This window comes from Panicum virgatum, chromosome 7K (assembly GCF_016808335.1).
Source record: "Panicum virgatum strain AP13 chromosome 7K, P.virgatum_v5, whole genome shotgun sequence".
Lineage (NCBI taxonomy): Eukaryota > Viridiplantae > Streptophyta > Magnoliopsida > Poales > Poaceae > Panicum > Panicum virgatum.
In genome coordinates, this window is record NC_053142.1 from 40,041,145 (window position 1) to 40,054,198 (window position 13,054).

General features: G+C 51.4%; 4 protein-coding genes across 5 annotated transcripts; 1 reads left to right on the forward strand and 3 right to left on the reverse strand.

The window, feature by feature from the left end:
- Window positions 1-4,434: 4,434 nt before the first annotated feature.
- Window positions 4,435-5,583, reverse strand: LOC120640247 (anthocyanidin 3-O-glucosyltransferase 4-like). Its single transcript, XM_039916104.1, has 3 exons — window positions 5,567-5,583; window positions 5,157-5,179; window positions 4,435-5,037 (listed from the first exon to the last, which is right to left on the reverse strand). Exons 1-3 carry the CDS (start codon window positions 5,581-5,583, stop codon window positions 4,607-4,609), a joined length of 471 nt encoding a protein of 156 aa, XP_039772038.1. The 3' UTR covers window positions 4,435-4,606.
- A 418-nt stretch (window positions 5,584-6,001) lies between these two features.
- Window positions 6,002-9,292, reverse strand: LOC120642486 (UDP-glycosyltransferase 73D1-like). Of its 2 annotated transcripts, none has more exons than XM_039919038.1 (2): window positions 7,089-9,292; window positions 6,002-6,801 (listed from the first exon to the last, which is right to left on the reverse strand). In XM_039919038.1, the coding sequence occupies exons 1-2, from the start codon at window positions 7,952-7,954 to the stop codon at window positions 6,657-6,659; spliced, it is 1,011 nt and encodes a 336-aa protein (XP_039774972.1). In that variant the 5' UTR covers window positions 7,955-9,292; the 3' UTR covers window positions 6,002-6,656. The 2 variants fall into 2 exon arrangements, with proteins under 2 accessions (XP_039774972.1, XP_039774973.1); XM_039919039.1 differs by having other exon boundaries at window positions 7,037-9,292.
- On the forward strand, window positions 8,682-10,303 carry LOC120640248 (RING-H2 finger protein ATL29-like). The gene is made up of 3 exons (XM_039916105.1): window positions 8,682-8,758; window positions 8,820-9,073; window positions 10,278-10,303. Exons 1-3 carry the CDS (start codon window positions 8,682-8,684, stop codon window positions 10,301-10,303), a joined length of 357 nt encoding a protein of 118 aa, XP_039772039.1.
- A 268-nt stretch (window positions 10,304-10,571) lies between these two features.
- On the reverse strand, window positions 10,572-12,560 carry LOC120642436 (UDP-glycosyltransferase 73C4-like). Its single transcript, XM_039918951.1, has one exon. It carries the CDS (start codon window positions 12,338-12,340, stop codon window positions 10,841-10,843), a length of 1,500 nt encoding a protein of 499 aa, XP_039774885.1. The 5' UTR covers window positions 12,341-12,560; the 3' UTR covers window positions 10,572-10,840.
- Between the last annotated feature and the right edge of the window lie 494 nt (window positions 12,561-13,054).

Consider the following 13,054-nt stretch of genomic DNA (forward strand, 5'->3'; position numbering starts at 1 on the left):
GCTTGTTCAGGGCTCTCTTCACCTCATCTGTTCCCACCTTGGACACCGTTCGGAAGCTCTTTGTGGGTTTTGTCCTACCAATGGACACGCCGGTACCTAGCATGTCGACGATCAATTTCTTGTTCAGGAATTGTACGGCGAAGAACGGCCAGGTGGCCATGGGCATGCCAGGGACCAAGCGTCGAGCCCCACCCTCAGTGCGTGAGAAATCCACCGATGGCGTGGAGTGCCAGGATGGGAACATGCAGCGCCCACCCGGGAACTGCGAGGCGTCGGCTCCCAAGGAGGCCGTCAACGTCGATGTTGAGCTACAGCCACTCGTTGACATCGCCGGTCAGCAAGTCGGTGCTCTTGATGACCCACAAATATAAAGGATAAAGGGTCGTGGCCGATTTAAAAGTATCCAATCAATTAATGTATCTTTCTATCATTTTTACCTTTACCTCTCTAAATTCTAACTTTTTCAAACCGATATGCTATTCTTCCTTCATCTCTATGGCGTTTTAGGATGCTATAGGTGACCTGCCTATCCTACAGCAACCCAAGGTGTGGTTGCCTCGATGGGGTCCCTTCCTCCTGAGCGTTCATTGGATCTTCATTGGAATCTTGAAGAAAAACAGAAGTTCTGGTTTTCACAGAGGTGCTGCACATGCAATGCTCAAGTATTTGGCACGACATTTTCACATCAAAATCATTATTGCCTTGGATCAGAAAGGGCAGACCACTTTACTTGCTAGGCAAAAGGAGACTCTGAAGCTCTCTGCAGCACTTGTGCGCGCTAAGGACCAATGCCTGCAGCCCTGACCGCATGATGGAAATGACTCTAAGTCAAACTCTAGTTCAACTCGATGTAAGTTCGAAACAGTACTCTCACTCTGTCTCCACAAGCACTTCTCTCAACCCAATCCCCCACCTCAACCCAATCCCCCCTCCGCCTCCACTCTCCACCATGGAGGAAACCTCTCCCTGCCACCAGGCCACCATCAACTAGTCCATGCTGCCGCAAGTGGTGGCTCCCGCACTCTCCTTACCGTTACTACCCACAACCTTCCCTCCTAGTCGCACCGTGGTCAGGCGGCGGAGAGAGGCCAATGCTAATGCCCCATGGAGGGTGCGTGCCTGGTGGTGGATTTTGGACCATGTTATGCGTATCGTCAACAATAGGCTGTGGGTGGACATGACCGCCCACGATGAGTGCAAGACAGACCCAGAGTGGTGGAGCAGCTGCTGCCGATGGTAAGGGAGCACAGAAGGAGCGAAGAGGCATCTGAACTAGCCCACTTGGTAGCAGATGAAAAGTAGCCGGTATCGATTAGGAGCTGGGAGGAAGAAGGCCCTGGTGGATGCTTCGACCCTTCCCTCAACAACTCCCGACTCCATCTGCAAGCACATTGTCCGCTACCGTGCCCATGGCCACTACGTCTGTTGCGTTGGATCAGCAACAGGATGATGGTCCGCAAGGGTGAGCTTGGGTCGTACATTTGCATCAGCACCATCACTCATTAGGAAGAGGCGAGGGTCTCCCTCCGTTCATAGGAGAATGAAATTATCATTTTTTGATAAGTCAAACATATTTAACTTTGATTAAAGTTATATAAAAAAGTAGTGATACAAATAAGTACCATTAGATTAGTTATAGAATATATTTTTGTAATAAATTTATTTAGAGACAAAATTGCTAATACTATTTATTATAAATTTGGTTAAACTTGAACTAGTTTGATTGGCACGAATTTCATAGTTATATTCATTTGTGGATGGAGGAAGTAGATCGGAGGTGCTAATCAGCGAGTTTTTTTTTGCAAGAGTTTTTTTGCAACTACTAATTTTCATTTGGCATACTATGAAAGTAATATATCGAGAAATCAGTGCCTCTAACCTTGATACCGACTACTGAGAAGCGGTATCAAAGTAGTACAATACTACTTCTACGGACCATATATCTACAGTACACCGACGAGATCTTTGACCTAAACACCAGCACAAAAGATTAATTCTATACCAGAAAACTTAACTATTTATTCATTATAACTTAGTATAATATAATACTCTTGCACTCTTTATGTGTCTACCCTACCAGGACACAACTACACTTTATAGCTATCAATGCACCTCCTGCATGATACCTCTTGTGCTATGGTATGGCAAGAGAGGGGAGCACCTCTATTTGTAGGTGCTCATGGGTGTTGCCATATTGCCATGTGGTAACTTCCACACTCTTCTTTACAAAATGTCTAATTCTAAAATCTCTTTGTACTTATTCAACTATGCAAAATATCTAATGCTAGAGAATTCTTGTCTTGCCATGAAGCATGAGCATAGTAACTTCTCTCTTGCTATTTCCAAATGATTCTAGAATATTCTTAAATATACGTTGTTATTTCAACAATATATAACTAGAGTAGGTGTGACATTCTCCCTCTATCATAAAATAAATGCACTTCTAGAGTTTGGGCACAGATATCAATGCTAGTGTGAAATTACACACACAGATATATATATATATATAAAGATATAATTATTGCACCTTAGGAGGAGAGAAAGTACAAAAAGACAACTAGAGCTAGGTTGTTCTATTCATAGAAGTACATTTATTTTAGGATGGGGGAGTATGCTGTAGTAGGTGTGCTGCTCTTTTTGTTTGAGTGGGTAGTACTGTTTTTATGTCTATAATCCTTCACTATGACGGTGCGCGCGCAGTTCTTGAGCTTGTCTGTGGGGCTAGATTATTTTGCTGCTGGGTTGCCAGTTTTCTATGTAAGCGCTGAACATGTTGCGTTTCGATGAAATGGGGCAGGGCAAATGTTGCCTATTTTTCTAAAAGAAGTTATCGAACTAGTGTCTTATGCATTCCATATCAGTGCTCTATCCTAGCAAAGCAGACCGTAGACACTAGCATTTTGAGAGAGCTTCATTCCTGAGGCCAACCAGCTTGCACGCGGCTGCATTTTCTGACATTGTCTCCGACATGACAAAGACAGTGCTCACAGTGTCAGCCCCTGGCCGGCCGGCCCTGGTTCATGTTCTGGGCTGCGATAGCCCAGAGCTCGCCCAGTCTGGCTAGGTGAGGAGTTTGGCCCCCACCCCGTCCTCTCTCCACTTTTTTACTACTTGCACTACACTACTCTAGATGCATTAGGACAAGCTAGGGAGGGTGGGCGTCTGCTCCGGCCTCTAAAAACAAAGGACCCAAAAATTTTAACAGCATAGTGCCATATACTCAGTCACTCGATGCTCGTCTGGTAAATCCACGGTGACGATCAGCGTGGGGGCTAGCGCTAGCGGGCTAGCGGCCAAGACTCAAGAAGACATACGAGAGTTCGAGCGCATCGACCGCCCGGTCGTGCCATAAAGCATCTCCAAGAAATTTCATAAGATAAATTAAATAGCTAAAAGTAGCAAAATTAGAGTAAAACCGGACCCAACAGCCTTTCTATTTTCCTCTCCTCACTATCCACCAGGTATCCACTCCCCTTTGCTAGGAAATGTACCAAGCCACTCCCACTCGCTTTGCTAGGAAATGTACCAAGCCACTCCCACTCGCTATCGGCTCCCGCGTCCTCTGCCCGCACTCGTTGCTCGCCGGAGCCCTGCCCTGCCAGATCCCTGCTCGTCGGTGGAGGAAGCGAGGGAGGAGAGCAAAGGAGGTCTGGGAGAGAGAGGAGAGGTCCTACATGTCAGGTATATAGACAGGCGAATTGGCTAGTCTGTTGGAGTGCACTGAAATATAGAGAGGAAATCTTGGCTAAATGGATAGTTAAATGGAAACATGGGGAGTGAGATTTAGATAGGTTTTGGAGATGCTCTAACCACTCTCTTTGCTCCCATTTCTTTGTTCATCGAAATAAAAATGCCAGCCGCCGACATGGCTGGCCTTGCAAGGTGGTCCGGAAAGTCTGTATAGGCTCTACATAGCTCATATAAGACCGATCTAAATGGAAATGTTATAGAAGTATAATGACCTTTAAATTTTATGTCACATCAGCAAATTTATTGATGTGGGAGAGTTATTATAAGGAACGACAAGAGGAAATTTATGGGATGAGAGAGGAGTTTTATCACCATGATACTCCTTCGACTTGGTTATAAAGTTTTCAATTTTGGTACATGTGCGATGACAATTGTCGTTGATAGTGGCGTGAGGAAAAGAGAGAGAGAATGATTTTGGTATAAAAACTAAAGACCTTTAAATAAAAGTTGGATGATCATCACAGATTAAAAGAAGACCACTCTGATGTCTAATGTCTTAGGAAGTAGGCAAGTGTTGTAGATGGCAATGGTAAGTGGGTGGTTGTGCTATGTTGCCTTTTTAGTCTTGCAGATGAATGCTGAACGACGCAACTTTGAGTTATTTTTGGATGTGACAAGCCACGAGAACGATGCCTCATTTGTGCAGGAATGCTTGTGCTGTGTGTCCCTGAACTTTATACCAAATTGAAAATTGCAATATCTGCTTGTTTCAGGTATTTTATAATTCTTCCTTCCCAGCCGGACAGGCACATAAGCATAGTTCAAGCAAAAGCTAATCACTAGTACATTTAAGATCCAAATAGTGTAAACTATTACGCTGAAACCAACTGATTAATGAGCTGAAACTAATCCATTTTCAACCAGCAAACTGTATCAACTTCTGCAGATTTATAAATGACGAGCCCCCATGCTGCAACGCAGCCTTTGCTTTGGCCTTCAGCTCCACAGCTTTCGTCCTCCTAGCCTCCCCATCCACTCCTCCATCCATCAGCATATCCAATACTTGCTTCACCTGTTCCGTTCCCACATCTGCCTTCGCCTTGCCGCCACCGCTTTTGACACCGGTCAGCACACCCTCTGTGGGCTTCGTCACGCTGACAGACACACCGACCCGAAGCACATCGACGATCAGCTTCTCGTTCAGGAACTGCTCCGCGGTGGACGGCCAGGTGGCCATGGGCACACCCGCGGCGACGCTCTCCAGGGTCGATCCCCACCCGCAATGCGTCAGAAATCCGCCGACGGCCTGGTGCTCCAGGATGGCCACCTGCGGCGCCCACCCGCGAACTGTGAGGTACCGAAAAGGCGAACAGAGGAAGGGTGAATGGGAGCCGATTAAAATTTATCGCAATCGGAAAGATCGGCTTAGTCCCGAAGTACACACCCAATCCTAAAGTCCTAGGTACAGTGTGGAGTAGCTATGGTGGAGCTACACCAACACAAGAAAGCCCTAGGAACAAACAAGATCCAACGCAGAAGCAAGCATCGAAAAACAGCACAAGAACCAGCACGGTATAACTCAGCGGTTGATCCGACGCACAGTTTTGAACAGCGTCGGTTCAACCGATGAGCAGAGCCGGCAGCAGAGAGAAACGAGCACCGGTTGATCCGGCGTGGAGATTGACACGGCGTCGGTTCAACCGGTGTTAGCACACACCGGATAATCCAACAAAATCTAATCCAATCGCCGGTGCAGTTGTCCAGAGGGACTGCAAAAAGACTTAGTGGTCACCGATTTAATCGACGTTAAGAAAAACCTATACGCCGGTGCAACGGGCCAAACAGCAAAACCCTAGCAGCTGAAAAACATACTCACCGATTGATCCGACGCATCCTCTTACAAGCGCCGGTTTAACCGGTGATAGGAGAAAATCTGCCCGTGCCTAGAAACGATTTTTCAGTTCGTGACTCTTGGAAAACTTGATGATTGACGGATCAAATCAAGTCCAAAGGAGCTCAAATTTTGGGAAGATGAAGATGATGACTTCAAGAGCACATCTCCAAAAGATCTCAACGAGAGTCCTCACGGATTAAGAGGAATCGACGAGAATTGGAGCAAAAGCGGAGTTTTCTCTAGAAACGCGAAAGGCACAAGAACTCCGATCCTGAAGGGCTCGCGATTCCTAGAGGTTTTGCACTAGCCAAAATGGATTAGAATCACTTCAAAGAGCTCAAAGAACCACCATGATCTCATGCACACAAAGAATCAAAGCGGAATCAAAATTCAACGCAAACAAGGGTGCGCGGAGTATTGAATCGATTCGAAATCGAAAAGCCCCGATGGCACAAGGAGGATAGGGCCTCCTTTCCCAATCAAATTCAATACATGGTCTCAAAAATCCATCTCCATAATCCTACCCTAGAGAGGAGAAGAGAGGAAGAACAAGAGAGAGGGAGGTGGCGCACGGGAGAGAGAGCGCTACTGCTCTGGGCGCCAGGCAAGGGGAAAAAAAGAGAGGAAGGGAGAGAGGGGGTGAGGGGTTTTTTAATACCCCAACAACTCTCAACCAAAAAGACTAAACTACCCCTAGAGCTGAAAATAAACTAGAAGGCCCGTAGGGGCAAAACCGGAAAAGATACATGGACTCATCCGACAGCCGAGGTTCTTTCTTCGACTCGAAGCCTTCTCTGCGATGCCGCCATGTCGATGAAGATCCGGTTCGCGGTTTTGGGGGTCCGCGAAACCCGGGTAGGTGGCCGGTTTTGAGAAAACCGCCAAAACTCGCTGGAGGCGGGAAGATTCCCGCTGGACGCCTCCAGCGAGGCCTTCTGACGGCCCTAGACGCCGCCCGACGCCCGTCACCTCCTCGCCTACAGCGAGGCCCTAGACACCGTCGACGCCTGTCGCCTCCGTCAGTCCCGAGACCGACGTCCGTGCCTCCACGACTTGGCGTCTTCAACCGCCATCAGCCTCCTTGGTTTTGTGGCGCAAACCAAGAAACCCGCCTTCCGTCGCCGCTTGTGCCCTCGATCCAGGAGTGGACGCCACAGCTGCCGCCCGGCCTGAGCTCCTCCACGGCAACTCTCCATCGACACTTGACGCTAATGTACCTACAACCAAAGACCAATCGCACTATCACACCGCACGATTGTCAATTCACTCATCACAAACATGATAGAGTACTCAATATTCCTCAAACTGCGAGGCACTGGCTCTCCGGGAGGCCATTGGCATCGGTGTTGTCCTGTAACCACACGTTGACGTCGTCCGGCAATGAGTCTGCGCCCTTGATGACCAGAGGACAGACCAGGGGCACGACACGAGCGCCTTCCCGAGCTGGATCACCTGAGCTGGTGGCATGCGCCCGACGCTGCCGAAGCTGACGTAGAGCACGGACCTGGCTTTCTTGGCGTCCAGCCACGCCATGCACTGCCTGGCGTCATCCGAGTCGGCCCGCGGGTCGAGGAGGCCAGGCGCGCCGCAGAGCGAGACCGGGCCAACGGCGAACACGGCCTTGCCGCCCGTGACCGCCGCGAGGCCCGCGGCCGAGCCGTGTTCCAGCTCCTCGAAGCTGTTCACGACGATGCCGTCCACGGCCATCTCGAATTCCCGGAGCTCCCGGAGGCGGACCTCCGGGATGGAGCACGAAGGCAGGAACTGCAGCGGCAGCTGCCTCCTGGCGAACCTGAACTCGAAAGGCGGCAGGACCGGGACGTCGAAGAGCTCGTCCAGCGACGCGGCCGCCTCGTGGGGCTTGTGCGTGTTCAGGTACTCGCAGCACAGCAGCGCGAAGGCGCCGAACCCGTGGAAGATGAAGCAGGGCGTGCCGAGCTCGCGCGCCAGACCGTGCGCCCACGTGTTGCACATCCCGGCGACGATGCAGCCCGGCCGGCGCGCCGGCGTCGCCGTCGCCATGAGGAGGCGGCAGTGCCGCGCCACGGCGTCGCCGAATCGCGTGGTGGCGTCGAAGAAGTTGGGCACGAGGTCGACCGAGGGGGTGTGGTCGAGCCTCTCGCAGCCATCCGGCAGGCCGGCCTCGGCCGCCGGGAACGGTATCGCGGTGACCGTGAGTCCCGATGAGCCTGGCCCGGCGCGTTCCACGCGGCCCTGGACGAGCTGCGCGCTGGCGGGAGTGGTGATGACGGTGACCGGCGCGCCGTACCCGGCGAGGAGGCAGGCGATGTCGACGATAGGGATAATGTGGCTAGTGGCTGGCCATGGGATGACCACGAAGTGAGGCTTCGGGCACAGGCTGGCTGCCATTTCCAGTATCCCTGTCGGAACTTTGTGCACTTGTGGCTTGTTGCAAGGAATCCAAAGATGTGTTCGATACTAGCTACTAGCAGATCTTATGTAGGATTGCTGCCTCATCAGGCTTGCAGAGTTGCAGTGCACAAAGCCAGGCAAAACAAGAACAAGATTGGTGGCGACACATGCATTGTCGTTTTTGCATAGCCTGAACAACTGATAGGGACTGCCGGACTGGCTGGATCAGTCCAGGGTCCAGAGTATGGAAGAACAAGATTCGCATCGGAAGGTAGATGAAAGAATTAATTTTGGCATTGAAGGTATTTAATTTGACATTGATGAGGAATTAATAGGGAATTCGGAAGGTGCTTATTAATTTTGGAGAAGGATGCAATTCCACGGCACGGGAGAGACACGTTCTATTTGCATCTCTGGGCTATTTTTTTAGTCCTCTCTCAAATAGGCCAGATCCTATTTGGTTCCTAAAAGTCTTTGGACTAATTTTAGTCCTGGACTAAAACAAAAAGTCTCCTCCTATTTAGTTTGAGGGACTAGAGATCATTATTTGTAGTGGTAAAAGGACCCTAATACCCCTTCTTCTTCATAGGCTTCTTCTCTGTGTACATCCGCCGGTGCGGGCGCCTCCTCGAGCGAGCCGGCCATCCCGGCCGCCGCGCTGCTCGCGCTGTCGCGGCAGGAGCAACGGGACCAGTAGCAACAACAACGCGGGCTCGACCCCGCCATGCTCGCGTCGTTCCTGACGATGAGGTACACGGAGGCTAAGGAGCTCCGGGTCGGCGGCAAGGACGCCGCGCTCGAGTGCGCGGTGTGCCTCAGCGTTCGCCGGCGACGAAGAGCTACGGCTGCTGCCCCCGTGCAGCCACGCCTTCCACACGGACTGCATCGGGGAGTGGCTCGACAGCCACATCACCTGCCCCGCCTGCCGCTGCAACCTCGACCCCGACCAGGAGCTCGCCACGGCGGAGGGCGAGGTGGCCGCGGAGCAGGTGGCCATCGGCGTGGCCCCCGAGGGCGCCGAGGATGAGGAGGAGGAAACGAGGAGGGAGGAGGCCATGGAGCTGGAGTGGATCGGGCGCCAGCACGCCTCGACGGCTGCCGGCGCCGGCGGCGGGGGTGAGCCCTCCTCCTCCTCCTCCTCGCTGGAGGCGCTGGCGGGAGGTGGCTGGGTCTCGCCGCCGCAGGGGGATCCGGCGGGGACGAAAGGGAGCGCGCGGCGCCGGCGGAAGCGGCGGCGCCCGGATCCGCCTCGCCGCCCACAAGAGCCACGCGGGCGGCAAGGCGTAGGCGAAGTTTCGGTGTACGGCAGCAGCGAGCGGGATGCAACGGGGGAGCAGGCGCAGAGGAGGGGGAGACGGGTGGGGGTGGGGCCCGCAGGGGTAAACTGGAATCCTAGAAAAAAAGTCCAATAAGCTCCTCTTGAGAGTCTTTTTTATTTTAAACTCTAAGGGACTTTTAGCCCAAAAATAATCCCATTAGTTTGTTTTTTTAGACCTATAACTCCCTGGGACTTTTGCATAAGTCCCTCGAAACAAACAAGGCCTAAATAGTTCTAGAGGAGCCAAATAATAGGGTTGTTTCTTGGCTATTTGCAAATAGCCCATCCAAAAAACTATCATGCTATTTGGGGCTATTTCAAATAGGACCTACCGATTCTCTTACTCTCTCCTGAAAAAGTGGCAGCCAAATAATTGAAAAAATGTTTTATAAGTCAAATAGTCTTTGGTTCAAACACCTCAAGAGCTTTTTTTTATCAAACTTTAACCCTCAAAATAACTTTTGGCTATTTCTCCTAACAGAGGCAATTGACTACCTTTCTATTGGGGTCTATCTGCGTGCCCATGGTGGTAACTAATTATAGCTAGTGTGTTTAGCTAGTGTACAGCTCCTGGACTTACTGTCTTAGAACTTACGTAATCGGTGACGCTAGAACTTGCTAGAGGCATATACATTTTCAAATTTGGTTTTTAGAAAAAGACATCAGCATCAACATCAACTAGTCCCGAAAAAAGTACAGTGATCCATCACATCGCTAGCAATGTTTTATAAAATACTTTGAGAAACGACTATGTGCAAAGCAGTTTCTTCTATTTCACATCATGATCGTAGTGGTTTTGACTCGTTATGTATTTGTGAGTTGTGACCATCCATGCCTTTTTTTTCTTTTAGTTATTTGGTCTCCCAACTTCACCACGTAACCAAGAGATTCAAATTAAAACATTAAAAATATATAATGGAGCCATGCACTAATGCTTTGTGTAAATTTGGAAGCAGACATTGGAGTTATTTGAGTAAGCTTTTTTCTTAATGTAAATTTTAGGTTCTTTATTGGCAATGGTAAAGTAGGTAATTTAGAAACAAATATATAATTTTATGGCTATTTTTCAATGAGAACTCGCCCATTAAATAAGTGGATGGGTGCTCTATTCTTAGTCTCTAACAATAATAGTAAGATAGTCCCTTAATACCAATTCCAGCTACATTTTTCTTCATTGGAACTTGTCTAAGTGGCATTATAAGGGTTGTAAAGGCCTTCAAATTTTATCATAGATAATCTTAAGGTTCGGTCCTAAAAGTGCAGGCTCTTATCTCATACAATTGCGAGTTAAAAATATATAAAAACTAACTTAGATTGTGAAAAAATCGCTAGGACCATAATCCGTTACTTCCTCTATCCCCTCCACCTTTTTTTTGGCACATACGTACAACACAAGTACAACGTGTATTCAAGAATCCAAACACACACCTATAACAGATACAACGACTTTATCCGACAGAAAAATGACATGACATAATTTTAAGAAAACACTAAATGTCTGACGGTACGGTGAGGCAGGCACGTGTGCTAAAAAAAGATCATGTGTCAGTGAGAGGTATCCAGCTTCAAACGAAAGAATAGATCAAATTCTCCAAATTAACGTAGGATGATCCTCCCTTCTCCAAAGCGCCTTTCGCCTTCAACTTCAGCTCCCGAGCCTTCCTCCTCCTCTCCTCCCCTTCCGCTCCCTGATCCATCAGCCTCTCCAAGGCCTCCATCACCTGTTCCATCCCCACCTCCGCTTCCGCCTCGGCTTCGCTGCCATAGGTTTTACTAGCAGTGAGGATGTTTTCCGTTGGCTTCGTCACGCCTACGGACACCCCCACGCCGAGCACGTCCACGATGAGCCTCTCGTTGACGAACTGCTCGGCGAACAGCGGCCAGGTGGCCATAGGCATGCCGGCGGCGACGGCCTCCAGAGTCGAGCCCCACCCGCAGTGCGTGAGGAAGCCGCCGACGGCCGAGTGGGCAAGGATGGCCACCTGGGGCGCCCACCCGCGCACCACCAGGCACTTGGTGTCCGCGACGCCGTCGGCGTCGGTGTTCTCGCGCAGCCACTTCTTAGCGTCGTCGGGCAGCGAGTCGGCGCCCTTGACAACCCAGAGGACGGGCCAGGGGCACGACACCAGGGCCATGCCGAGCTGCACGAGCTGCGCGGCCGGCATGCACCCGGCGCTGCCGAAGCTGGCGTACACCACGGACCCGGACGCCTTGGTGTCCAGCCACGCCATGCACCGCCTCGCATCGTCGTCGGACATGGTCCGCGCATCGAGACCCGGCGAGTGGTTCAGCGAGACGGGCCCGACGGCGAGCACCCTTTTGCCCGTGGCCGCCGCGAGAAGCGCCGTGGAGCCGCGCTCCAGCTCCTCGAACGTGTTCACCACGACGCCGTCCGCGGCCACGTCAAACTCCCGCATCTCCTGCAGCAGCCCTCCGCCCATCGAGTTCGATGGCAGGAAATGCGGCGGCAGCTGCCTGCGCGAGACCCTGCACTCGAACGGCGGGAGGACGGGGATGTCGAAGAGCTCGTCGGGGGACGCCACAGCCTCGTGCGGCCTGTGCTTGAAGAGGTGCTCGAGGCAGAGCAGCGCGAACGCTCCGAAACCGTGGAAGGTGTAGCAGGGCACGGCGAGCTCGCGCGCCAGGCCTAGCGTCCACGGGTGGCACATCCCGGCGACGATGCAGGTCGGCCGGCAGGGCAACAACGAGGCGCCGCCGCGGCAGTGCCGCTCCACCGCCTCGCCGAACCGTTTGTTGGCGGCGAAGAAGCGCGGCACGTCGGCGGGGGAGCGGAGGAGGTCCAGCCTCTCGCAGCCCTCGGGCAGGCCGGCCTCCGCGGCCGGGAAAGGGATCGCAGCGACCGTGATCCCCGCGCCGCCGCACGGCGGCGGCGCGGCGCTGTCGACGCGGCTCTGCACGAGCGGCGCGTTGGCCGGCGTGGTGATGATGGTGACCGCCGCGCCGTGGGAGGCGAGGAGGCAGCCGATGTCGGTCATGGGGATGATGTGGCTGATGCCACCTTGCCATGGGATGAGCACGAGGTGAGGCTTCGTGGTTCGCTCCATCTCCGGTAGCACTCTTTGCAATCGGTGTGTAGCTTGCTTTCTTCTTGAGGTGCCAGATTGCTGGGCACTATATATGTGGTCTTACGGCCGGTGTGCTTTGGATGCGTTTGAGATATCCAAATGTCGACATGCTAGGTTCATGTCAGAGTTAGGGGCCGGGTCATGGTTGACAACTCTACTTTTCTAGGTGTTTTCTGCCTGTTAGCCAGTAACCTCGCGCCAGGAAGGGCACACAAAATGGAGAAGTCCAAGCTCCTGAAGAAAGATCCAGACTTTTTATATAAGCTGGACTTGGATGCGTTTGAGATATTCAAATGTCGACATGCTATTGTACGATGATTTCGTTTGTTGGGCAGCATTGCTGCACGTGTTTATACATTTTTTAGCTTTCTATGCATCTCTCGAGCGAGTTTTCTCTGCACGGGGTGTGTTTGACTATGCATAGATTTGTGAGGACATCATGGAAACATACATCATCAGCCCAGTCTATCTTTGACTTTGAGAAAAGTCGGCACTCAAAACTGATGGTGAGCCCAACAAACAGTAAGTGGCGTAAGTGGCCAATCTAGCAAACACATCTAGAGGGGGCTCATCTCCCTTCTCATCTTCTTCCTCCCCTTCTTTTCTTCTTCTCCCCTTCTTCTTCATAATTTCTTCCTAAAAATGAAGGGAGGGAGCTTAGGGGGTATCCATTGATGTTGGGGAGGTAGGGGG

What these genes read in the sequence shown, in the direction of transcription:
- LOC120640247 (XM_039916104.1), bottom strand. An exon ending in CACCATAGCTACTCCACACT is followed by an intron (nt 5,038 to 5,156) that starts GTACCTAGGACT and finishes GGTACCTCACAG; the next exon opens with TTCGCGGGTGGGCGCCGCAG.
- LOC120642486 (XM_039919038.1), bottom strand. Translation starts at nt 7,954, where the DNA reads ATGGCAGCCAGCCTGTGCCCGAAGCCTCACTTCGTGGTCATCCCATGG. An exon ending in CTGGACGCCAAGAAAGCCAG is followed by an intron (nt 6,802 to 7,088) that starts GTCCGTGCTCTA and finishes CTTTGGTTGTAG; the next exon opens with GTACATTAGCGTCAAGTGTC.
- LOC120640248 (XM_039916105.1), top strand. Translation starts at nt 8,682, where the DNA reads ATGCTCGCGTCGTTCCTGACGATGAGGTACACGGAGGCTAAGGAGCTC. An exon ending in GGCAAGGACGCCGCGCTCGA is followed by an intron (nt 8,759 to 8,819) that starts GTGCGCGGTGTG and finishes GCCCCCGTGCAG; the next exon opens with CCACGCCTTCCACACGGACT. An exon ending in TGCCGGCGCCGGCGGCGGGG is followed by an intron (nt 9,074 to 10,277) that starts GTGAGCCCTCCT and finishes TGTAAATTTTAG; the next exon opens with GTTCTTTATTGGCAATGGTA.
- LOC120642436 (XM_039918951.1), bottom strand. Translation starts at nt 12,340, where the DNA reads ATGGAGCGAACCACGAAGCCTCACCTCGTGCTCATCCCATGGCAAGGT.